This window comes from Varroa jacobsoni, unplaced genomic scaffold (assembly GCF_002532875.2).
Source record: "Varroa jacobsoni isolate VJ856 unplaced genomic scaffold, vjacob_1.0 scaffold_123, whole genome shotgun sequence".
NCBI lineage: Eukaryota > Metazoa > Arthropoda > Arachnida > Mesostigmata > Varroidae > Varroa > Varroa jacobsoni.
In genome coordinates, this window is record NW_019213025.1 from 447,987 (window position 1) to 475,599 (window position 27,613).

At 40.5% G+C, this 27,613-nt stretch overlaps 1 protein-coding gene and 1 pseudogene across 6 annotated transcripts; both read left to right on the plus strand.

Moving 5' to 3' along the window:
* Positions 1–59: 59 nt before the first annotated feature.
* On the plus strand, positions 60–27,613 carry LOC111267424 (transcription initiation protein SPT3 homolog). Of its 6 annotated transcripts, XR_002684615.2 has the most exons (8): positions 63–643; positions 12,074–12,264; positions 12,736–12,869; positions 14,859–14,963; positions 23,886–24,057; positions 25,533–25,790; positions 26,422–27,266; positions 27,448–27,613. XR_002684615.2 is itself a non-coding variant. In XM_022845697.2 (7 exons), exons 2-7 carry the CDS (start codon positions 12,163–12,165, stop codon positions 26,653–26,655), a joined length of 987 nt encoding a protein of 328 aa, XP_022701432.1. In that variant the 5' UTR covers positions 60–643; positions 12,074–12,162; the 3' UTR covers positions 26,656–27,613. The 6 variants fall into 6 exon arrangements, 5 of the variants coding, with proteins under 5 accessions (XP_022701432.1, XP_022701441.1, XP_022701424.1 ...); XM_022845697.2 differs by having other exon boundaries at positions 60–643; positions 23,904–24,057; positions 26,422–27,613; XM_022845689.2 differs by having other exon boundaries at positions 61–643; positions 12,074–12,252; positions 26,422–27,613.
* LOC111267416 (glutamine synthetase 2, cytoplasmic pseudogene) lies at positions 889–3,583 on the plus strand (annotated as a pseudogene).

Genomic DNA, 27,613 nt, shown 5'->3' on the forward strand with positions numbered 1-27,613 from the left:
CCCGAACGACCGGAATGGGTCAAGTTGTTCGATATCTAGCCTTGCCCGCTCACAGCTGTACCGGTTCCTCCACACGCGATGATGTTAGAAAAGACGGCGGCCTTGTGACACTGCAAAAATGCTCGACTCATGTCTCTGCGCTCTAAAAAAAAACCTGACCTGAATATGGTGTTGCAACAAGATGTCAGTTTTTTTCTTACTGGCTTTATAATCACCATGTTCTTTGATTTGCTCCGTTTTTTGTCATCAGATCCCCCAAGAAGTCTAGTCTGTAGAGAGAGTCGGGGAAATAAAAAAAGTATTACAGGTCATTCACTTGTGCTTCAATAGTGTGCGTGATCGTAGTTGTAACTCGTCGATTGTAGTTTTAAATTATTTTGGGGTATACGCGGGCGGTATGGATGTGTGATATGACAAATGAAAAGGAGCGGGTGTTAGGGATAAATCAGCTGTTCATTGTTAGCTGCGCTGGATTGCCAATTTAGTTTATGCCAGTTCATGACGCGTGTGACCACCACCTCTCGCTTGGCAAAACAAACCCTCTCGTAAGCCAACACAACTGCTGTATACGACACCCTCACTTATCAACCCTCTTTGCTGACTCTTACGGACGCTGCTGTGTTATCGAGTAGGTCCCGAAGCGGTAAGTCGAGTCTTTATTAAGTCTCAATACTTATTTGTTATCATGTGTATCAGGCTGGTTGATATCAGATTCATTATGCGGCTGCTTTTGAGCGCGATACATGATAACGTGTTGCTCCGCTCGCCGCCGACATCATTGTTTAACAATTTCATGCTTAAATCATCTTGTCTTGCGATTGGCGTTTCGACTCATTCAAATGCCTTTTTATCAACTCCGCTAGACTGGCCCCCAGCTGAACCGCGCTAGCTGTCTGTGTGCATGGTCTGTGCGCGCCCTCTATCGGCTCGGGGAGATCACGTGATGTATTTGGTGGTGGCGAGGGCGACGCGCTGTCACAGCGTCTCTGTTCACACAGGAACTTGTCTTGACATCAGTGAAACAGTCACTTTGATCGGGAAGAGCGACTGATTAGCTCTTGTTCAGCTAGGAAGCCAGGTAGCTGCTGTAGCTCCCCGCGGTTCCTCCGTCTTTGTTTGCTTGTTTGTAAGTCAAAGCTAGTCGAATTTGAGGTTCCTGAGCAAAAGCGAACGTCACACAGCGTTCAATCAGGAAAAATGATTGCCCAGTCCAGGCTTATACTACGTCTCTTCAAGAATGTGGGACAACAGATTCGCGATCAGCATGACAACGCCTCCCGAGTCACGACTTTCCATTACCTTCGTAATTTGCCCCAGCCGAGCGACAAGTGTATCGCTACATATGTGTGGATCGACGGGACGGGTGAGAATATGCGAAACAAAGCTCGCACACTGAATTTCATTCCTACCCGTGTCGACCAACTGCCCGAGTGGAATTACGATGGTTCGTCGACATACCAGGCGCGCGGTAGCAACTCGGATACGTTCATGCGTCCCGTGGCGATGTACGATGATCCCACTCTTCCCGGAGGTAAGAACAAGCTCGTGCTGTGTGATACGTACCTACCCGATGGCAAGCCGACTCCCACGAATCACCGTAATTCTTGCGCAGAGTCTATGAACAAGATCAGGGATCAGGATCCGTGGTTTGGCGTGGAGCAAGAGTACACTTTCTTGGATCTTTATGGTCGCCCGTATGGCTGGCCAAAAGGCGGCTACCCCGCCCCCCAGGGCCCATACTACTGTGGTGTGGGCTGCGGCAAGGTAACAGCTCGTGACGTTGTCAACGTTCACTATCGCGCGTGCCTGCATGCAGGTATTAACATTTCTGGCACAAACGCTGAAGTGATGCTTTCGCAATGGGAGTATCAGGTTATGTCAAAAGGAGTGTCGGCTTCCGATGAACTTTGGATGTCGCGCTTCCTGCTACAGCGTATCGCTGAGGACTACGGTGTCTGTGTGACGTTCGACCCGAAGCCGATGCCAGGTGATTGGAACGGCGCTGGAGCTCATGTTAATTTTTCAGTAAGCTCAATGCGGAAAGAAGGGGGAATGAAAGTTATTAAGGAGGCGATTGAAAAGTTGTCGAAACGCCACAACACGCACATCACGAACTACGATGCTAAACATGGCAAGGACAATGAAAGGCGACTGACTGGGGCCCATGAGACGTCTTCCGTTCACGAATTTTCGTGGGGCATCGCCGATCGTGGCTGTTCAATTCGTATTCCGCGCGCGTGCGCTGAAGCAAACAAGGGCTATTTTGAGGACCGCCGGCCTGCATCAAATATGGACCCATATGTGGTCACTGATCTTCTGGTTAGAACCTGTGTCCTCAACGAGACCGATTAAAATGTAACTATGTAAGCGAAAAGACGATGTGAAAGTTAAGATATAGCTGGCGTCTAGCTGACACCCTTGAAGGGACGACGTTCTGACTGTGTCATATCTACTTCAGTAGAGAAATACTGATTTCTTTTTTCTAAACACAGCATTCTGCCAATATAATTGTTTGCAACTATATTGCCGATCATTAAGGGAAAAATACAACTAGTATATAGAATTATCCTAATAGGTTGTTCACTCAGATCAGCTTTGACGAAACTTCCCACTGTTTATTATTATTATTATTGGCTGAATGGATATGACTGTGGAACCTCACGTCTTTCTGAAACGAGTGTCTTATAAGTGTTGCCTCTACGGTGTCTTAACAAACGGTAGTAGATCATAGCATAGAACGGAAACTAGACTTAACTAGTACTTAGATTTTCACTGTTGTACTTACCATATATATATAAACATATATATATATATATATTACGGTGCATAATCCATCATATAGACTCGTGTAGGTTCGACGTTTTACCATAACATACATCGAGAGCAATGAAACATTGATGAATTACATCGTAAAATGACAAAGTCTAGCCGAGAGGTTAGGTGGATAATCTGAGAGGGTGGATTGGAGAAGCCACTAATGCGTACGAAATAACATACGAATGCGTAACTTTTACGTGCTTTCCGGTAATGTATATATAACAATAATGCATATAAAAACTTAGGCTAATCGTTCCTTTTGTAGGTTTATCATGACACTTCGGAAAGAACAACTAAATGGTAGCTAGAGAGCGTTCTTATGTTGCGTATTATTATTACAAAAAGATGTCAACAAAAAAAGAAAATAAAAGAATTAGAAGAAGAACCAGCTACCATAAAAACGACAATAAAAGCCACAAGTTCATCACGAAAACGACAAACTATGTTAATATATATTTATATTATAATGTTTTTCAAATTGACTGTGATGATCACACTGATTGCCGTATAAATTTTTAGCTCCCTAGACTAAAGTAGTGTTAGGTTCTTCTATCAGGATATAAAATTACTGCAACCACAACAATGAAAACGCATAGAGGAAAAGGATTAAGGTGAGAGCGAAAGAGGAAAAGCTATATAGATTATGGTGAAGCTGATGAAAAAGAAAAGCATATATACATGCATGAGTCAAAGAAAGGTCGTACCGATAAACTCGATATCATTGTAAATAAACCAATCGAAGAGAAGCTTGCTCTCGTCATGTAAAGCTGGCGGGGAGTCTTAAATTTTTGCTTCAGGCTAACCCCGTTATTTCCAAAAAAAAAATTTAGTTATATTTCGTAACTCTTTCGTATTCAGAGAAAGAGTTATTTGCGAAATCATGGTTTGGTACAAAGCTCTTACGGTATTTTCCGTTACGATGAATACTGAAGCAACGATACGTAAGAAGTGCGTAGAGAATATATTCGTAAGCGTAACTCGATTATATGGATCGTGGCTTTGTAACAAAGTTGAATATTAAACGGCACTGATAAATTCAGCTCTGATTATGTGCAATCCAGCATTGCTAATATTTAATAAGCAGCGCCAAATATCAGCAGTAGGTGGGCTGTTGTGCTCTAAGATTGAAAATGGGAATAGAAGAACCGATATGCACGTTCTCTGGCATACGAAGAGTGCGAATTTAGGAGACGCAAGTAGAATCAATGTCTCGGAGAAAAAAAGTGGCAAAAGAATGAACTTTTTGCGATAATCTTTGGTGGCTTTTCAGGTACAGATGATGACCAATTTTTATTTTCTGGAGTTTTTTTTTTTGTTGAGCTGCCTATTATGGGGTCTTATTCGAGATCTTTGTTTCTGGTAAATTTGTGATTTCAGTTTGTCTTAATAATTTCTCGAAGTTCGATCTTAAATTCCATGTTTGGCCGCAGCGATTTAATAGTATGAGCCTAGTTGATTCTAACAGCATCTTTTAGATCAATCTTTCACTTAAAATTCAGTGTTTTGTGTATAGCAATGTTTACTTATGGGAACGTGTTCCCAAATGTCTCTTCAGCCTACTGAAGAATGGCCCAACGCCTAGTATCGGACGTAAAACTCGAAATATATATTTGGCTTGTCTTACTGGTATAGCATTAGACAGCATAGCAGCAGTAGCAGCAGCAGCGGCGTTCCGCGAAGAATCAGAAATTAAACTCAAGTACTAAATTGCAGATTGCCGTTTTGCAAATACTAGGGCAATTCAAGTCAGAGTACCCTGTATAATCGCTTGACAGATACCCTCAATGTCTTTCAGTTAATACAGTTAATTAAGAATTGTGATTCTAGATTGCAGCCGAAGTAGTATACATTTTACATCATTCATTTCGAAATAACATTTATTTGTTGTGATACATGTACCGTTATACTGCCCGAAATCGAAGAAGTTCTGAAATCATTTATAGCTTTATAAAACATTGCATGGTGCCTATTACAGAGCATATTTTTCTTACCCTTAATAGATCAAGTCGCGCCAGCGCATTTGGTTTTCGTTCCCTTATAAGCCATCGTATTTACGGCCTTGGGCGACGGAGAGATGCATGCAGTGAATGCTCTTCTTATTATTGCAAGTAGTCGAATATTAATGTGCATAGGTAATATAGGTAGTTAATGGTTTGTTTGCTCATTAAAACCGAGCTGTTTTCAACTAATGTTCTAGTTAAAGTGAGTAAATAGGTATTTTACCCACTTTAGTACCAACTCGGTTCTTGTTTGCTAATCGGAAGCAACATTCGAACTTGAATGTCCGTAACGTTTATCGTAGAAGTGAACTTCTTTTTGAACTGGCCATTATTAAACGTACGTTTATTATAGTTATTAGCTAATGAGAACAGTTGCCAATACATAAGCGGCATCACATTATGATTTATTTATTTGAAGAAAGATTATCAAGTGCCTATGTCAGGAAGGCCTTTTCATTGCGTTGCCTTTATTTAAGTTGACTCATACTTAATCAATAGCAGTTGAACATTTTTTTCTGTGAGCACAAAGGTCCAACTCAAAAAAAATCTAAATCGTTATTATGGTGCCCAAATCCAGTGCATACTTCGTGTAAGTATGAGTAGCAGGTACTACTAGTATCTTGACATATCTAGCTACATCAAAAGATCTGTATTCGCATGTATACCAAGACATATTAATACGCTATGTTAGCATAAGATATTAGTCTGAGTATGTGGCTTTCGGGTTTTACGTGGGTGGGCAACATCATGTGGGTTGCAGTGTTGATAGCCATGTTTAAGCACTATAGCAGGATCATAGGGCGCAGGGCAGATCCCTCCCATATCGCATATGCGCCTAAATAATTGAGTGAAAAAGCTTGAATTATCATTTTCTGAACCGTAGGTTACAAAAAAACTATGTTGGGGGAAAGACTTGGACGATATCGCCCCTTTTGTTGTGCTGCCTTTATCTAGTCTAGACTAGCTCGTACCGTATCGAAAACAAATTACAGCTCTATATGTAACAGCTTGAATGATGGCCAAGGCTGTTTCTGCGTATCGTGCTGACGGTTAGCTTGATTGCGTTATACGTCTCTATGTGATCCGATGGAGTGAGTACGTGCAGCAGATCCGATGTGTTAACTGTACTTAGGCTGAGCCGTCTGGTCACATACAGCCGCGCACGTTACGGTTTTTTCATATGCTGATTGTCCCAATTTACGACATATTTTGAAGGGCATACGGCAAGACCATACAAACACCAATAGATCTTTCATAAACAGTAAGACAAATATTATGAAACTAATTTGCGCTCTGCGCTCAGTTCTTAGATTTTTTGCTGTCGTTTCGGTGGTTCACATAAGTAGGAATTGAATTTGAGTCCGATTTTCCACAAAGCCAATTTCTACAAAGTCGAATTACTCGCAAAATACAGAGAAAAATACGCATCCATACGTTGCATTTTATTGTTTGTATACAGGATCTCTCTTGTGGTTGCGGTTGTTGCGAGCTAACCGTCATGGATATGTTGAAGTGCTCGCTGTTGGGTCGCGTTATCGCGTGTTGACTTGAGGTTAGGCTCGTCCGTGGGGCCTACTGTCAAATAGGAACTAGATAACGAACTTGCGATCATGGACATGGCCTAGTAATTAACACATTGAGAACCAGTCAGTTGCTGTATCAAGCAACACTGGACGACGGGAAGGATGTCTGTTATCTGTGAAACAAAAAAGAATAACTCTAAAATAACAATACTTTGCACAGGTAACATATTAAAAAAAACACACAGGTGTTTTTTCTTCTGTTCTAATTTTCACTATAGAAGATGTAATGATTATCTGTAAGAAAATGTGTGTCTAAAATGTCTGCCGAAAATAATATTTCAATATGTCTATTTAGTTGTTTCGTTGTGCTTTTGGCAATTCATTCATATAATCAGCTTTGGTAACCCGCGGCGTCTCATGAGTTATTTACTTTTGGAATTTATTTACCGCGCATTACGTAGCTGGCTGGATGTTGCAGGGTCGTACTGCGTAATCTATTCTTAACAGCTGTGATTCCGGCATGAGCTGAGGAAGCCGGTTTCGCTTTAAGAGCTGACCCTGATATTGCCTGATAACGTTCTGCACTGTCGCTGATAGACAACACTGTAATGTTGTGTGCTGGCGTTCCTGGTACAGCTGATATGTGTAAACAGCGATATGAACAAACAACCACTTGTTGATAAAGCTGGGCAGATACGCGCCACTGCAGACAGAACTACGAAATAAAAGTGGAAGAAGGTTTCTATGAATGGGATGGACGAATGGTCGGTTGTTGTGTGGTTGACTCAAGGGAAGATGTAAAACAGAAGATCTTCTTTTGGAAGAGGAAAAGACTGGTTTCTCTGAAATCACTGTTTCGTTTGCCTTACTTGCAAGTTCTCAGCTTTCATTCCCTCTATGTGTCGCTTAAATAGAACGAATAGGCTGTGTGGAAAAAAGGCTCGGCCCACTTTAATCAATGAATCTGTATCGCACGTAGCCTTAGCGGATTTACACTACAGCCAGAGGTAAAAGAATCTTTGATGGTGGTGGGTTCGTCTGTTATATACAGGGTATCCAGGCTTGGCACAAACTATAAAAAGCCAACAGTCCTACAAGTTCGGAACGAACTTAAGTGAATTGTCTTCTGAAAAAATATATTCACTTAATGATGTGCATTTTGTAATGATGAAAGAAGAAGAAGATGGTAAAAAATTGCGATATAATTTTGCAGGGCTGGTTTCGTTTTTAGCCAACAATTTCGTCTTCCAAAATAACACTTCGTGGCCTTTGTTGACCTATTTTCACATCCACGCACACTTTACAATCTATAAAGAAACAAAAATTCGCGCAAAGACACTATCAAGAGCATGGAAATTTGTTTAGCCTCAGACAGGGTTGTGCTTGTTGTGGCTGTATAGGGCGCTGAACGCCTTCTAGACAAGCTGCACGTTACTTGCTTGAAACACTGCCGCAGTGTATGGGCCTTTATTAGCATGTTATAATCTAGGCTGATGGCCGTTAAAATGAGAACATGTTTCGCTCGTCGATGGTCGACGACTAAGAGACAGACAGGGTTAAAACAACTAGTTCATTTGACTATAGGAAGACTATGAAGACCGTAGCTTTTATTGCACAGCGAACGAAGCAATGATAGCTGATTACCTGAGTCAGATTAGCTGACTCTCGTACCCCAACAGCGGTAAAATGTACCCCGAGCTCGGTCTATAGTTTACTACTATAGCCAAGAATCATTGCACTGCTTCTAAAGAGATTATCGACTTTGCTTAGATACAATCGGAAACAGGTAGAATCGGACTACCAAAAAATTTATTTGGCGTCGTTCGTGGTCGAGTTCGACTCCGCATGTTACGTTATTACGTTTGTGGCCACTCATCATACAGAGCGTATAGACACATACGCACGCAGTGTTAAGACTGCCAAGATATTATAACAGCCGTGTATATATGGAGCATTAGAAATAAGTAGGGCTTTAATCAGCTGCTGTATAGATGATCGCCTAATCTACTCTAGAATCGTCAATTAATATCTACGTTTTCTTATGTTAGAGATTAGACCGGTTTCAGTATGTCAAGTAAGTAGCATAGGCTGTAAGGGCAAAATTCATTAGAAAGACCTATATAGACTGGCATTTAAAACTGTATTCGGAGAGTATTGCGCTTATACGGTTATAAGAAAGTTTTGATGAAGCGGTTAAGCTATAACGGTACGGGATGCTGCTGCAAGGGTCGCATTGACATAAGGAGATGGGCATTGGTTCACACAGCGTATCTTTATCCTCTGCAGTTATGAACGATGCTGAAAGTTGAAGTTGCGTTTTCAAAGCGTGAGAACATCTCGTTTCATGCCTATCAAACTGGTACTCACAGAACTAAATTATGTAATGCTGTACTTATAGGACTATTCAATGTGCGATTCATCTATATTTAGCATGCCAGCTCTTATCTTGTGTTTATTGAAGTAAATGCATTGCTCTTTCTACGACAGAGCGAACCTAAACATTTTATGAAACAGCAGATAGCAATTATCCATTCATTTAGCTACACAATTATACAAACAACGAATTCTATCGGTTAATGCAGTGCATCTCAACTACTCCTATGTTGTTTCGTTAGAGTCGACTTTATAGCTGTTGGGTATAACAGACATCCACCCATTTACTGATTAATTTTTGTGACATAATATTGTAAACGTTGTTAAATAAAATACCTTACTTTCTTGCTGAGAAAAGCCTTTCTTTAGGAATAAACAATGTCGTGTTTGCAATGTAGTATAGTAATTATTTCGAACTATGCACAAAAGCGATCCTATTTATTAGTATGCATTAGTACATTATGTGCTATGTTCAATATGGTGTTTGATGTACGAACTGTACGTATCGAAAATGGTGTGTATGTGTTATCTATACGGCCCGTGTAGCAGTCGTCTAATCGAGTAAGGCTATTATTTGACGCCACTTAGGCTGTTAGCAGTCATTAAGATGACGCACCAATTTTTCTACTGAGTCGCTATTTCGGCCTGAATAAGCGTATCAATACGTAGCAGAATACTGATCCTATAGGATGCTGCTAACTACTAATACGTAACTAAGGCTGCTTTTAGGACAGTGACGATGTCGCTTAACCGATGGCGTTAGTTTTCGCAAAGCGATTCGTTCATCAAAAAAGCGCAATTTGTTAAAAGACACACGACTGGGTTTAGAGACAACTACTTGTCACAGTGCATTTGCTTATGATGGACACTGTAGTTAATGATCTGTTCGATAATTTTTTAACCAGTTGCTCTTACTGTGGGTTCTAGGTCTGTAAGGTAGTAGATGACTTGTCGAACCTAAGGGCTCTTTAACGAAAAGCCATTTTGATGTGTGCGTTTGTACAGATATTTGACTGCACGTCAAGCCGAATACACGTATCCTCTTGGTCGTTTCCCGTGTTTGTAAATATAGCGGTTGTTGCGGCGTTGTTAAAACTGCTCAGTGAAACGATTTTCTGACAGCTTCCATAATCAGATAGTATTTTTCTGATATCCGAAGCTATTGACGCTTGTTTTATCAAGCGACCGACTTCTTAACGAAGATCATTTAAACAGCGTACTGCAGAGGCAGCTCGCTAATTTCGAATCTGACCTCTGATTCTTAATAAATTTCTTTCATTTTTTTTAATCTAAAGTCTAAGGACGTATTTGACGTTGAAATACATTTGGAAGATTCTCGTAATGGCGAAAGGGCATCATTGAAGTAAGTTATAAAAGGCTGTCCAAGGCGTATCAGCGTAACTGTTGTCATCAAAAGCAGTCTTTTTTCAGATGCAAGGTCACACGGCTATTGATGTGTCAGCATACATCGAAGACGCAGAAACGGTTTATCGCGTGGACGTCGCGTGGGTGTCATTAGAAACGAATGACGTAATGCGTCCATATTGACAATTTGTGCTAACCAATTTATCCATCTGATTGGGTATTTCACATTTAATCTAGAAGCTTATTCTGTTTACTAACAACTTGTTGACAAGAAGTTGACGTCCCGTAGTAGCCTAACAACTCTGAAACATATGAAGCTCATGCACTAGTTTTTTATTCGAAATTTTGACGCTTTGAGGTTACTAGAGACACCACCATAGGTCGAAAATGACAGATGGTTATTCACGCGTAAGCCACGTGTGGCGTTCTAGCTTTTCGTTGGCGAGTTAGCGGTCTGCCGTTTCTACTATCGATATGTGCAGTGCTGATGACCGTTTTCTAGAGGCACTCACGCGGACCTGTTTGTTCCTGTACGTCAGCGCAGTTTGTGAAGACTGCTCCGCCGACGGGGGAACTCCCGCTGCATAGCGGCTTTACATAGAACAAACGACGAAAGCAAATATAGTAGAAGATCAGAGTCTCGCCAAGATGCACACAAACGTTTGCAATAACTTCTAACATTTTTCCATTTTCACTATCCGTTCATATTAATTGTGACAGTATTATTCAGTCGAATGCGTTTCTAAGCAGTTATTCCCGAATACGATCGCTGTTGCAGGGCGGACATCAGGAAAACGGATCTTCACTATAATATTATACAATATAGAAACGTTCGTCGTTATTACGGCTGGCCTATGAATCAATTCTTCAAGCTTACGGGTCTTATTCTGAATGCGATATTATGATGTTTTTGTATCATTGTCAACTGTCTACAAACGTGGCACTAAGCTACCCTCAAATGAAATACAAATATATCCTCCGTTAAAAACAGTGGCGCCATCTATAATTTCGTACCTAATTCTTAATTTGCATTTTCAGTCTGTCACATCGACATTAGGTGTTGCCATGTGTTTCATATTATTATTATTACATTCGTTTTTGCTGGTGCGACCTTTTAGAGGCTGAACGGCCTTCGCTATCATTGACGGTATTGCCGTCAACGTAATTTTGGCTGGTACACGAGCGCCACACTTGACAACATTAGAAGCAACTACATATGCTTTCAGGAGGCGGAAATCTATTTGTACTGTTTTGGCGAACTTGATATTGTATGTCGAGTAGAGCATTATGACAGGGTCGGGACAGCTATTTGCCATTGTATACATGGTGTTTCTGCTCTAAAACTATCAAAAAAAGCTAAGCGGATCATATATATATATGATCCGCTTAGCTTAGGAATAGGGTCTGCGCAGATTTAGCTGGGGTATTGAAAATTTTCACGTACATTCGATAATAATAATATTTAAAAAGTAGCGTCTCTAATAGGCGGTATCATCTCTATTACATTTTTGCTATCCTTCTTTCAAGCATTTTGTTCCCCCTGGCCGCAATAAAAAGTTCTTTGAATTCTAACTCGTCATTTTATTGGCCAAATTATCGTAGTGAACCTATGACGAAAAAGAAGTCATCAGTTGAAAGATTTTTGAAGCGAAAGTTTTCTAAAGGTTTTTTGTATTGTACACCTCAGTTAAGAATACGTGTCATGATCGTAGTTTTAAAGAAGTTTTGAGGTTTAGCACTTTTGCTAAAATAGTTGAATTGTTCTAGCAGCCTAAGTTGCCAGCTAGGTATAACACATGTGGGATGCGAACATTTTAGTAACGCTGCATAGACAAGCTTAATAGAGCTTTTCGCAAGCGTTTATTAAACTCTTATGATCTTTTAGTGCTGGTTGTCGAGGCAAGCGCGGCGGCAGGACGAAACATTTAGGATAATAGTTCAAGGAAAATTATGGCATGTTCGAGAGTAATGAATTCATGCAATGTTCCTTTGCAGCAGGGTTGTCATACGACGGATTTCCGGCACGCAAAAACAAGGTCTATGTAAGTTTAGATCTCGAAGCAGGCGGATCACCAACACATAGAATGCCGAAAGATCTGCCAGTACGCGTTAAAACCCCTCCGTCGGTGCGGATTCGTCGTGAGTCAGCTAGCTCAAATCTGGCGACGCACCAGGTGAGACGTGAGGTGAGGCATCATTTTCTGACATTTCCATAGTTTTGCAAAAATCTCAATAATACAGCTCAGACAAAGCACGTGAACTATTGCTATAGGTGTCCAAATTCCCATGATCATATTAAATATAGAATTTCGTATGATACTACTTAGATGTTTCGACAATCTAGTAGGTGGTTGAGCGAATGCACATATAATAAATGGATAGTATCTGGACACGGTACTAGTTAGAGAATATTAAGTTATTTTTGATGACTTCTGTCTCTTGCGGAAACAATGAACAGTATGTGGTAAACTTGTATTGACTATCGTAGTAAATTCCCTTCAGTCGATCAATCGGTCATTTTATTACAGTTGCCACGATCAGCTGATGTATGAGAGTGAGCCAATGGTATCTATGTAGGACCCTTACAACAGCTTAGGCAGGCACCAGTGTAGCAAAATCTTTAGTACAAGTGTACAAATTTACGTTCGTTTGTCCAGGCAAACTCGGAACGAAGTTTGCATTCGGTCATCAAAAGTGTTATGTTTGCCTTTGGCGACGTGAGAAACCCGCAGGATAATACAGCCGACACCGTCGAAAAAATCCTCCAGGATCAGATGCATCTCGCCTACAGGTATACAGTATAGCATTTGATCCCTAAGCCGATCTGAATTGAATTCTACTGTGTTGTCTTGCATATTACGAGAATACGACTATAAACAGTAATACCTAATCTTAATGCGTCCGCCATGTTAAGTTAACGAATGCTATCACTTGTTATAATGGTTTGCAGGAAGCGGTGACACATTATGGTTACAATTGCATTTGTCCTTCACCAGATAAACATTAGACTTTTCATTAGACGGCTGACTCCCAGCACGAAAAAGAAATGTATTTGCGCCGGCTCGCAAATCTGAACTGCCATTTGTTTGTCATAGATTTTTTTCTTGGGTACGTTTAGCAATATCATAGGAGCTCTTTTCTTTTGAGGTACTATATATAGAAATAATTGAATCCGTAGTAATGAACAGACATTGTAAAATTTGAACTCTAAGGAATCGTTAGCATGATAAGTCATATTTTCAAGCCTCTATCACGAAGCAAATTCAAACCAGGACAAGAGTTTAGTACTAAATATCCTATTATAAAATGCAAGGCTGAATTAGCCTTGCATTTTCAAATACGTAAAAGTGGATCAACCCGTATTAGAATGAGCTCTTCTCTGCTTTCTTGGCTATAAAGTAGCAATATCAATAACTAATAAAAGATATATATATATATATATATATATGCCATTTAGACAAGGTCGGATGACGCGCAAATGCCATTTCGATTCGTGTTGCTGCCTGCCAGATTAGCAATAGATATCGTATCCTGACAGGCGAGGATCTATTAAAAGGCAAAGATGGCACATAAGACATTTTTCCTGCACTGGTCTACTTCGATAACTTGTACCCTTCAATCGAAAGATAGCTAAGTGTTTTGCAATTCTGAGTAAATTTACTAATACATCTTATTTTTCCAGTGCGACCGTAACGCAGCTAGTCCCTTTTGCTTTTCTCGAAAGGGATGCACACATTGTAGCGGTGCCTTGGGTCTATTGTAGCCTAGACACTATATTTCAGTCATGGTTTTTACTTTCGGTGTCTCAATGTCGGATTCGTTTTTCAAGAGAATATATTGGCGCGTACCGGTCAGATAAAGGGTGAAACATTAGATTAGCTTAATTTTCCACTAAATGATCTTATTTTATGTGAGAATCAACGATTAAGTCACTGTAAAATGTTATACTTCTATCGTGTAATGCTCTTACCTATTTATAGAATTATCTGCTGTTTTTTTGAAGATCATATGGAAGAGCGGAAGTCGATCGAAATCAAATAGTATACTGGGCTAAATTATTCTTAACGGAGAATAAATTCCAATCCTGTCTGTTATCGACTTCCTGTGCATGTAGTCATGGTGCCGTGAAAGTTCCTCCTTACCGTTGCAGAGTGTGTGGGCTTCAGTGCCTCTGTCTAGTGGTCAGATACAAGTGGATAGCCGTAACTGTCTCTATTATAACACACGATAGCACATAATACAACAAAGTGGTAATTTCTATAGTGAAAAATTCCGCTTTCCACCCAGTGTCAAGCAGGGCGTTCTAACGGGCGAATTCTAATAAATACATGTAGCTAGTCGGCAGCAATATTTGACCATAACCAGTACCTATGGGGTAAGAAAAATAGAGAGACAATGTTCGACCCTAGCATTGCATTAGTTGCCTACCCTTCAATTTCTGCATCTATCTTGTTCCCAAATATTGGCTGTCCGTATCGTAGACTTCGTCTACTTTCACCGAAGCGCTGACGCGATACCCAAACGACTGACATAACCGGCCTCTGTAGCAATGAATTACTTTTTCTGCACTACATCAATGTGGGTCGTTGTTTCGGTGTCGATTGAAACAATTACTAGCCCACAGAGCATTTATCTGAATGGTATGAGAATGGAACAATGTTTTGACCTTTTCACGGTGTCTACCGACACCTGGCGGCCATCGAGTTAACTGACTATTCTGCTTACGTTGATGCAACTGCTAAAGTTAGCTTCATTTGCCTTAATGCTCCTTTTTATCCAGGTTGGCCTGGGAGAACTGCCAGCAAAGAGGAACCTCCGTCGTCGAAGTACTCGACGTTGTGTTTTTATACCGTAGGGACATTCCTCTGCTCCATCGGCTTTACAGGTGAGCGGCACAGTCATTCTAGCCACCTGCAACACTCGTATGGCAACACATTATATTCTCTCGTCAAATGGGTACATAGAAGTAACATATCGTTAATTAATCGGTAGAGAGCGCGTCCTTGTTATTGCTGTTATTATATTAACAAAATTTGCTGTTACTTCTAGGCCTAACGATACTGTAGTGTTTGTATGTCTGACCGAAGCGCATTTAGATTTCTATTTTCTGCCTTCGCTCGACACACAGATGTACGCATTAGCAATTGAGCAAATTCGTTTACACGTCGTATTGTTGTGTTGAAGCTTTTATAAATGTCTTTGCAATCTGCGGGATTTTCTAGCAAAGGAACTTCGTGTAAGTCTAACCTAACAAGTCCAGTTTTACACAGTCACTCTTTCGCACCTCCTAGTCAAAAACAGTTAAATAGAGTTTGCTCGTGACAAGGTTCAGCACTTGATCATAACACACGTACTAGTATAAAAGAAGCAACGAGGTAGGTAATAAGCATTCATTCTTTCTTGTTGTCGATAGAACGTGCTGTCTTTTTTGTCGGGTTTCTTTCCCAAAACATGATGCAGATGAAGTATAGGTAGCGTCAGTAAGGGAAAGACAGGAGGCGTCCTCTAATGCGATTCCCTTCAACCTTGAGGTCAGCGGGCCAACTCTGATCTTCCTGGGTCTCCGTTTCTCCCGTGCGCACAAGTTGAGCCACTTTTATCGAGGAGGTGTATTCGAAAATGAGAAACCGGTCGAAAAATAATTTGCCTGTTCCTGTAGAGTGTACACTTGAAGTCATTCATTTCGCATACTTGTAGCGGCCCGCTTCCGGCTACTTCGAAACAATTGCGGGCCATGAAACAGAAATGGTAGAGAAGTCTCAATGCCTCACTGGGACAGCTCATTAGTTTTTGCTGGCTTTTATTAGTTTTTAGTGGCTATCTGGTGCCTTTAATAGTATCAATGGTGTAAAAATTTGTGTTAACATTTACTCTTTTTCTTATATGTCGTAAAGGGGGCGTATTATGAAACTACCTTTCACATCAATTTTTTGCGTTCATGGAGCTCATCGATGACTGCATATAGACATAAATATCCGTTGCGATTGTCTAATACGATTTCCCGTGCTTTTTTCCCCCACAGCTCTTAAATCAGGTACATAGACGCTGAAGTAGAGAAGCATCTTGAGATGCTTGGAATAAGTGGTTCGTTCGGACGCTGGACTCGAGTCGAAATACATTACGTGACAGCACTGAGAATATTGATGGACTTTGTTCATTCGAATTGTTTACAATAGCTGCAGATCGGTGCTTCATCCCGGCCTGCAAATTAACTGACCATTAGATATCAGTGCTTGCTTGTTATCGTTCTTGTACATGCGACTGTACGAATGATGCTTTCTAGCGGTCTGCACGCCACTACAGTCAACGATACTTTTGTTTTTAGGCTCAACCTTCGATCGATTCTTATGGCACACAATAGCCACTTTGAATATATTTGGCTCTCGAGCACTTCTTTTATACATCGGCCACATATTTGTAAGCGGGGAATATATATTGCGGTTCTGAGCAGGGTCTCATTAAGTTTAGACCGAAGTTTGGGCATCCCTACTGTATACATGAGGAATAGTAAGTCGGAAGTGGTCGCGGGAAGACCCGATTGGTTGTGGCGCAACAATTCGTCGTCCGGTGGACCTGTGGATTGGAAGCAAGTGCTGAGTACTTGCGGTTTCTCACGGTCATCCCGCGACGACACTCTGTCTCCTATACTAATTCTGTTACGAATACAATTGTAACTCATGTTTGAGTTAGTGCTTCACAGAGAGTCTTGTTTTCGGATTAATCGTTTCTGTAGCTGTGCATTTTATGCTAAATCATATGACTATCCTTACGATGAGACAAAGGCAGCTATATATATATATCTGCCTATGTGAAACGTGTTTGTCAACTGGCGGGTGAATTAGTGAGCTGAAGCTTTCGTGCATGCTGTCTGCGTGCTCGCAGTCATTCAGTCTACTCGTTATAGACGATGTTCTATTGCAGCATACCTTCCCTTCGCGTAGGTAAGTTTTTGAGAGTGATTTCGCTCATCGTGTATAAATGTAAGATTTAGCCAGACAGTAGTTCGTGTAGATCGGGTTGGGGAACGACGTGTCAACGTCTGAAACTGAGTCGTGGTTGCGTCGAACAACGTCGAAAAGAGACCGGTAGAAATTGTTGACTCTTGATACCAATCGTTGAGGGGTATTGTTTCATTGGATTCCTTTGATCTTACTCACGGCCGGGTTAGCATGTCTCAGTGCATACCCGACAACTCTAAACGATCCCAAGTAGCTAAATATAGTCACCTAACGATATTGTTTGTCGGTCCTCAATTAGTGTCGGCATATGATCTACGATGTCAGCCGTGCCTGCAGGCTAACAGGAGTTGTGTGATGATGTTACAGACGACAAGTTCGCACAAGAAGGATCTTAGATTGATTCCAGGACATGATATTCCATCTTTTACCAAACCTGACAATTGCTTTACTTCGTCACATTTATTCTATCCGGATTATGTGCGATTGCAGCCTAACTCGCTTATATAGTTCATCGGTTACCCACGTATCTATATTCGATTGTCGAGGTTCACTACTAAGCATCTTTCTAGCCAAATGTCATTTTAATCGTATACCTCAAGTAATATCAGTTGAAACTGATGTCACTGGTTGGAAAAGCTGGCAATAGTAGATGTGCTAACATTGCTTAAATCTTCTATCCGTCTGTATTACCTTATAATGTCTTTTTAGTCCTGGCAATATGTACAATTCGATTCTGCTAAAGGCACAAATGCTACCGAAATCCGTTAAAAAATTGTGCTATTTGTTCTCGAAATGCGTTATCGGAAGAAACGAGTTAAAGATATGTAAAAGTTATCTTGCTCTCGTTCTGGAAATTGCCATTTGAAAGGTGCCCTTTACAGCGGTCAGTCAGTTACGAAAAAAATGAATGAAATTATTGCAAAAAATGTTGACACGAGGAGAGCCGTAACATCGTTAGGGGCCAAATATTCCCCACAAAAGTTCCAAAAAGAAGCTCGACGCTGAGGCGACGCAGAAGGATCTTGTCGATAAAATTTCGTTCCGCAAAACCCATTTCTAAAGCGGGTGATCACGGACGCTGAAAAGACATCACACGAAAATAAAGACTTTGAGGATATGTGTTTGGTTTATTGGAAAACAACCGTGCACTACGAGCTGCTGCCGTCTAGCACAACGACTGATACGGGTCCCTATTACCAACCACAATTGACAACGTTACGACAAGCTACTGAAAAAGAACTAAAAAAAAAAAACCACTAAAGGAACTAGTACCAGGCGAAGATTGAAAGGATGGGAAATTTGAGTCCATAAGCTCTATAGCACGGATCTTGCACCGTTTCATTATCATCTATTGCTAGCATTAAGAGAGCTTTTTTGCAGAATTTCCTTGATGGTGTTAGTTTAGTTTTAATCGAAGGATGTAAAAGCAACTTGTTTTCTCTAATAGACCTATAAGATAGCATGGAGACTAGACAAGTAGCTGTTCATTCTACTGTGTTCGTTCAACGAAAAACCTTATTTTTCCCGCGAGTATTTTTTTTGCCAACGTTGAACCAGCACAGTTGCATACCGCTTGTTCCTTACACGATTACCATGGTAACGTACTGAAAGGGGGCCAGCCGGGCCACGCTGCCTCCTAACTACTGCGTGTGTATATTACATAACTATAATAAACGACCTTTGGCTACGGCGGTCAAATGGGCGTACGATGCTTTGTACCCAATTCAATTTGCAGCAACAACGAAATTATCACAAAAGATTTGAAAATTCATTTTACTGCGTACTCGCACATAGAAATATCATTACCCGCTAACGTTTCTCGACAATATGGTTTCGAGGCGTCGCAGTAAAGCGGTCAGAACTGCGAAAGCAGTAATGCAGCAAGACTTTTTGTTACTGTAACAAATGGCAACTGTCACCAAATGAGTGGCAAGTATTACCAATCTGCGTCTCGCAATTTTTTTTTGGCCTTTTCCTTGCACTCGTTCCCTAATTCTTACGAATATATCTTACTGTGCCTCCCTTCCTCAACATGTCGTCCACTCATTTCGCTAGTAAGGTACATATAAATCGCCAGTTATAATTAGCCTCGTCTGGTTGATTATACTTTATCTTCACTAATGTTTCGACAACTTGTAAATGGCCATTTTTCTGCTAGCGGTTCTATGTGATTTATGTCTATGAATGTACTGTCCGCATCTTTTCCAACCAATCATAAGGGGCCGATTGTCTCCCAGCTTTCGCCAGCGCATCCCGTTTCTCGTGCGACGTTTCCAATAAGGCTTCTTTGTTATACTGGATTCTGTCATCTCGACACTGCTACTCCTGCCTTTGCCCAAAGGGCGGTTTACGACCGTTTGCTTATCGACGCCTCAGAAGCTAGCGCGAATACTTAGTATCCCATACCGGTCACCGTCTTTGACAGGTAAACTTACGGCATCTTTGTTGCGGCTGTTAACTCATTGTTTTGGTCGTAAAATTGAGACGATGCCGATGACCCAGCTTGATACAATCTTAATACTTACAGCGAGGATGAATAGCGAAGAGGTGTGAATGATGAGTGCCTATGCTATCTGTAATTGCCCAAAGAGCTTTCACGCTTGTTTTTCTAATCTGTAACTTAAGCTTTAAATGTGTTTTTGTATAGATTTTGCTTCATTCGTTATTAGTCTGCTTGTAATCAGTTCATCGCCATCGACGATTTGGGTCGACATAAATGATAATAAGGGTATAGTGGGCCATGAAAATGGGTAGTTTGCGCGGTTTGTTTTTAAGGTTTGCAGAATGACTTAAAAAAAAAAAAGCATTACCTGGCATGTATTTTTATTTTACTTTAGAAATTTATATAGAAATAATTTAGTCGTCATAATCCATTGCCAAAAACTGTTCATTGCGCGGAGGTGCGCGGACCATCATAGCGGGGTGTCATAATCTAAAGTCACTGCTTCCTTACTCCATCGATGATTTTATTATTTGATATCCACAATACATATTAAAGTTCCTTTGAGGCGTGTCTCCTATAGCTAAGGTTCAACCTTTGTCCATCATATCATTTAAAGATGAAGTTTGATATTCATTGCACTCTGTGAGTCATGTTCGCCACGATGATATAGCATATTTACATGCATTCGATATAATGTAGGTTGAGTAAAAATTTAGTCTTCTAGGTGTCACCTGAACGCCTAGAATGGTCCATCTAATACATAAAAAGATCGGTGACTGTAGATATTTTCCCGGCAAGCGATGATTTAAAGCTGTCGCTGCTTTTTTGATGGAAACTATTTATAGTTTATTATGGAATTTATTTTTGAGCTATAAAACTAGAATTATTTTATCTAGTTACTTTGGTTCCATTCATTTGTAAAACTATAAAAAAGCTAGGTTAACAATGATAATGCTCCCTGAGCAGCAGGTTGTAGGTGCTGCTCTTCTGACGCTGGTTTTACGATTGAGGAACATTAACGATGTTGAGAAAGCTGTCCTCAGAATAAAAACGTTGCTATATCATTTCGGACTTGCAGAAATCATAAGCATGTTTGTTCTTTTTACAAAAAAAAAACCGCTGTTCCGACAGAGTATTTGGCAGGGACCGCACGTGTCTGAGGTATTGAGTGAACTGTTTTCCGTTTATAGCATACAAAGCATATGCATCACTGAACTTGCATTCAAACCCTCTAAAGGTTTAGCTCTGTCGGAGGTTATTTTTCCGATTACTGGTATCTAACAATTTAGCTGCTACTCTTGAAGCCTGGTTCGTCCTTAACAATCTAGTACATTCACCCTCAGTCGTCGTTATCGTTAGTCTGGAGCTCCCTTTCTTGCGAAAAACTTAATGATAGTATTCGAAAGAACTTATCAAACATCCGAATACGGCGTGACCTGGTGCAAGTAACAATGGTAACGCTCCTTTTACGAGGCAGTGATCGCGTTGTGAAGTGTCTTGTGCTACCTGTCATGCCCTTTAGCATGGTTAAATTAAGAATTTGAACGTTGTGATTGCTTTAGCTTTAGACTCAATGGTACTTTCGGAATGCCCGCAATGTTGACTATATTCGATTACCATCTTACTCTATCCTATTGAACTATGATTCTCTACTGTTCCCGACGTGATACACGCCTGTCTACCGTATAAACACTTACGAATAAACGTCAATTTCGGCCACGACAAATCAGTCCATCGGGGCTCACACAAATCAAGAGTATGAGCAGTAGTCATCACATTTTCTACTTCTGTCATTCTTCCACTGTCGGAACAACACATACGGAAGACGTAGGACGTGGGATGAAAAGGCTATCATTGTGATAGAAGATTGCTCTTCTTTGTCTTCACGTCAAGGTTTCGCCGTTACTAAATCCTAAAAAAAAACACCACTAGGTCTAAGTAATTCGAAGGTAGGTCTCGATCTTGGGCCATAAGTTAGCGTTCATATGATTCTCAGCTGTCGGTATTGGAGATCCATGTTCAATTCATACTGGACAGGTAGTGATATGGATTTACAGAAATAGGCGATTTTTTAGTTGGGGAACGGGTCGCTGTTTTACGTTTGCTTAATAGATGTTCATCAAATAATTCAAACATGAATTAACCATCAAGCTGATCTTTTGTTTATTATAGCTTTGGGATGGAAATAAGAAAAATGCACTAGACGCGAGTAGTAGTTAGCAAAAAAAAAAAACTTCACTATAGAATGGAAGCAATCATTGTTACAATTAGTCACTGGTAATTAATTATTGAACTTGTAATTCAAGCGTATAGCAAACCTGAATTTGTTGTGCCGACAATAAGAACTATCAAGTTAAGATATCAGTCTTTGAATTAGCAGCGTGGCACAAAGAAGTTAGTTCTTGGACCCATTTTCTTAACAACGAATTCTACTCTATCCGGCGCATATTAGGCACAGTCATAAGTATTTTGCTTATTTACTTAAGTACTTTTGATTTGCAAACGATAACCAATCAGTGACTTATACAAATGCGTATTTTTATACCTTGCGCTTACATACGGTGGTCTACCATAACATAGATTTTTGAACTGTAAACAAGTAGGACGATCGTTACCTCTTCGTGCTCACCTCACCGTATAATCGTGTACAACAAACCTTTTGAAGTTGGGTCGACTCAACAGGCATGAAGAATTCTAAGACAGACAATTCGGCCGCAAACAATTCTTTGAGAACACATTGAGAATAGCAGTTGGTTGACCCTTGATTGACCATTAATTTACCCTTATGCCGGTTATTTACTCTGGCACAATTTAGGCAGGCTTTCTGTAAACAAATAAGACTAAACTCTCCCAATCTGGGATGTATATATTACTTCAGTACTGTAGTTACATCCGCAGTTCTTACATGTACAACTGTAGGACGCAGTTTCAAGTGATTCTGTATATATATATATATATATAGCTAGCCAGAGAACTTAACCTTGCAGCTTGGTCAGTCTTTTGGCTCCCACAATTCGTCCTCTTCTCGTTGCCAGAAATCGTGGTCACGACGCGCGAGTACACGTGACGGTGCCTTTAGCTGTGAAGACACTAGTCGTTGAATTTTTGATTTTGTCAGCGCTTGGTCTTTCTCCAAACACTGCAGCTCTGCAGCTCTTCAGCTATCCGCAACCGCAGGATAATTTGGAAAGCATATAGACGACCTTCTTCAGTGACGCGTTTACCTTTCTGGCAAGCTTTGGTGGAATGCCGTTTCTCCTTTATTGGATACCAAACTCAGCTTCTAAACGCATGCATCTAAACAATGCCCATATCTTCTGGATCATGAGCAGGTCGTGTCGCTGTTCCTTTCACTATGGTCAATGGTATCACGTACAGTAATGCCTTCCGGCTGAGCCCCCTAGCAGTTGCGCGCCGTCACCATAGTCCCTCAACGCTGCTCGTGCTTTAGCAGTTCAGTACGTATTCGGTGTCTGCCCTTCGCCATTCTAACCATGTTCAAGCTGGCGCCTGTCTATTCTTTGCAATATTCGCCAAAGAAATATATATTTCCGTATCAGGCGTTTTTATGAGGTTGATGTTGCCCATAATGGGTTACATACGCAAACTTTTAATGATTTCGGAATTGCGGCTGGCCTTATCTTCCGTTGCCTTAAGTCTTCGGTGCGCCATATGCCGCGTTAAGTCTAAGGTCACGAAGTTTAGGATCTCTATGCATGTAGTTAAACTATAACAGTATATGATTCAGACTTGCAGTTGAGTTTTTCTTTAAAAAGCAACACACCCGTCTAACGCATTTTCAAATCTCCTTAAAATCATAAAAAGATTCATCGACATTTTGTTTTGAAGGAGCCTCTGCTTTCTTCCACGATTTCCAGATTTTTTCTACGTTTTGTGCATTTCAGTGAAAGGGGACTTCTAATTCCTTTGGGAGATGAGCCAATACCGTGTTTTTTTGAGGAACAGTGTTTGAAAAAAAAATACAACCATTGGCAAAACCGGCACGTGGCCGCTCTTACAGCAAAGTTAAACGACCAGCATTCACCCTTAATACGGATTCAATCAACGGTACTGATCTAAATTTGGCACCAAGATTGAGCTACTACACTCGTTTACAGTGCCACAAGCTAAGACTATTTTATGTAGATGCGACAAAGAATGCTTCGACGTTTCCTGCGAGATCTTAAAATTAATAAGATCAAACGTCAGCCTGAAAAACGTGATACACATACCTAGTCTTTTTCAGATGGCCAGGACAACTCACAATCCATTTTCGTTTTATATCCGAGGACACTAAAATATTCTTTGTTTAGAGATGAAGCGAATTAATGCATTGACGACCAGTAGCTTTATGCAACAGGACATATATATGTATAAAGCTTTACGAAAGTTTTGCTTATTTTAGACGGCTATCTACCCGCAGCCAGGTCCGTCAACTACAGCAACAACTTGGTGCAAAAATGGGAGCATCTGATGGGGAGAAAACCCTCCAGGAGCTTCGATATAGCTTCAGACTTATCGATGATCCCCGACTTAATGAGGTTCTTGAAGAGTCGTACATTGACGCGATATCACAGGTAAGGGGTCAGGGTATATTTTTTACGTGTGAATGCAAGTTTATGACAAACAAACAGCAGCATTTCGATTGTTAAGGCTTCTTTACTAAATAGTGTTTTCATGTATATATGAACGGTGGTGTTCGGCCACGCGTCAAACAACGTACCAAATAGGCATGACCTTATAATGGTAGACATTAAGTGTACATACATAAGCGGTACGTGCAAATGTTTACTTGCACGATGTCCCCATAAGCATTTTCCGGGCATAATTAATGTCGAATTTCTCCTATCGTAAGCAATGATCGTACGGTCATGTCGACACGAATGTGTGCCTAGTAGTGGTGGGAAAAATCGAATTGAACTACTTCCGTGAGTCCGATCAGCTTGCGAGTTTAAATTTTACTGTAGACTTTAGGGAATCGAAAGTCTTGTTTTTTTTTTTTACTAATTTTTTACTAATCAGAGCATCCTGTCTGAGCACTTCGCACCTTTCTTGAGATGCGACCCCAGTCATACAACCGTAGCTTTAAAGGAATGTATTCTAGGTTTTAAAGGTATGTATGTATGTATGTAAATTTTGTAACGCTCCTGTGGTTTAGTTTCTCCATGGTAATTCTCGTACCAGTGAAGATGACTTCTACCTAGATATAATCTGGAATTTGTACGATGCAGTGAAGTATCCTATTTATCGCATTATAACGAAGTATGAGTTATCGGCAAAATATTTAGTAGTATAGTTGAAATTAGTAGTAGATAGTAAATTTACATGTCCACATTTTTGACAGCCACTGGATATTGATCAAACACTCAGATTTTGTGTTTGTAGCTACAAAGAAGTTAGTGTTGCTTTGCATACCCTTGTTTTTGCTTATTGTTTACAAACGTATATTTAGACGATAATACGAACATACGTTTTTGAAAATCTGGCTAAAATTTTTCGATGATGCAACCTTTGCAGTGCACATATACTTCGTCTTTAAACACCTTTAAGGCATACGATAATAACCAAAGCCGGCAGCAAAGGCATTGTTTAGATGTAGCTTTGTAATAAATAGTTTGACTTAACTCCAAAATACTGCATTTGAAACTTGTGAAATAAAAAAAAGCATGAGTCTTAAGCCAAGCCATACCTTATTCGTTTTCTGATATTTTCAAGTGTTTTCGGAAAATAATTTTTCAATTAAAAAATGATATTTTATGCTAAAACAGCAGTGTCTACATTATGGGCCGATAACTCTGCTGGCATTTTCCTCTTCTAGCTATTGTTGTAGGATAAATGGATAAATATTTTAATGTATGGTTCTGGTGCACCCAATGTGTACTGAGCATTTTCAAAGCAGAAGGTATTTAAATAAGCCAAATTAAGCTGGCACCTCTTTCTTTATACGACGATCATTTCTCAATAATTCGGCACCATCTATTGTGACTGGGTTATTTCTTTTTACGTAGTTCGTATTTGATCGATCTAAACATATTTCTTTGATGATTTGCAGGAACGGTTATGGCGAATGGATGTCCGCACTCGCGGTATGGATCGCCAGGAGTATCTGGAGTTTCACGCGGCTCGAGGGGTCTCATTCGGGACGTCGGGACCTGCGCGACGTGCCTTCCTCGAGTGGCTCTCCCAGAATGTTTTGTGGCAGTTAAGTCCCTCAGCCGGTGACGTTCTTGCATTCATTGCCTATGAGATCGTCGCCAAGCTAACTGAAAGCGCTGTAGCCATCCGAGATACCGCAAAAGCAATTAATGAGGTTGGTACAGAAATGAATAGGAATTGTTAAGATAGCTGTGGATTGGATAAAAAAAATAAAGAGTAAAAAAAGTGTCACCGAATCAGTCAAAAAAGGCTGTGATTTTCCAGCATACGATTTATTTCTTAGGAATCAATTAGAGAAGTAAAGTAACTTAACTTTCCAAATTGAGGTAAAACAGCAATCTGATTTTATGGCATTCAATGGTAGTACGTATATACATATATTATAGGAGAAGATTTCGGGAATGAAGCTTTAGGGAAACCAAATCCCGTGTTTTTATCTATTGGTACCCATATCGGTAACTGCCTGTCGAGTTTTGCTCTGAATACGTTGCAAAGTTAGATCCATTCAAGTTCGAACGTTAACTTGGTGAAGGTTGTTCAACATCTCGAGCTTTTTGGTCGGGAGGCATGTTTTCCGATAGGATCGATGAGTTCATTATTTATTTTTGTTGAAAGGTGTTAACAGTTTAAATACTGTTTTCAATACTTTTAATAATAATTGATGAGCGTAATATTAAGTAAAAATAACTGGAAAAAAATTAAGTGTACGACAACTGGTGAAAGCAAAGGGACAATTTATTGAAATAGCTAATAGAATTTAAAATGTGCATTCGTTTTTGTTTTAGGAGGAACTGCAAGAAGTGGGACGAGGTCGCCGGTATAATCCTGACTTCGTCTCTAACAACCCTCTGTTTAGGGGAAAATTCCGAGAAGATCCTGTACCTTCGGGTCAACTGGTGGACGGTCCAGCCATCCAGCCTAAAGACATTTACGAGGCTCTTCGAAGACTGCAGGCGTTTCGTGAACCGCCGCTCTTCGCTCATAACAAAGAAATGGCTGACTGTTTATGGCTTATATGAAGATGTTCTTAATGAACGACACCCGCTAAATACCTGAGATGGTCAAATTATTCATTCATTAACCGCTAATGTTCTACTGGCTACATGAACTATACCTAATATTATCTTGAAACGAATTGTGTATATTTAAGGGCTGAAGCGTGATTTTTTCTGAAGATGAACCTGTCATGCGCAGTTATGATGTAGCAGTGTCGAGAGTTCAAATCGGTTAACGCAGCAATGTATCGCCGTATTTTTTATCTTACATGAAAACCTCTTTAAACCAATATACGGACGAACGTTCTTTGAGTTTTCTGAGTTCTTCGGAATACAGAGAAGGGATTGTGAAAAACAGTCTTGCTGCGGCCAGGTGACGGCGGCAGAAATATCAACGCAAGAAATTTGTGATCCCGAACTAGATTAGCTCCGATTGAAATTAATTGATGTCACAGCGAACTAGTTCCTAGGAAATGACATTGTCCTGTACAACCTATTCTTAACGCTATCCACACCGATGGACAACGTACATAATCCTGGCAGGACCCAATTTTAGTCTTTGTCCCAGCGAATACAAAGGATTTGCGTCACGATCACATACCAGTTAAATGTCCCTTCGATTCTACGCACGCATTGTAAGTCTTGGATTCTGTAAATGTCGATTGTAAGCAGGGTAAACAAGCCATAATCCCGTAGAGAATCAGCCATCAAAGTCGTGTTGAGGATTTGATTATTTCTACCGGGCACGCTCGTATCAGGTGCCGTGCTGGAGAACACTAACTTATTTTGTATGATCACCTGATGTGTGTTTTTAAGCATGATAACACGCAGGCGAGCGAGAATACCTCAGCTGCGCTTACGGCTGACGCGTCCACTGAGGTTCCACGAACGACAAAACTAATACCGCGATGACACTGTGCAGATATGATCTCCAAATAAAGACGTCCCTCGCAGCCGTTTGACGGTATAATGGAGCAGGAGA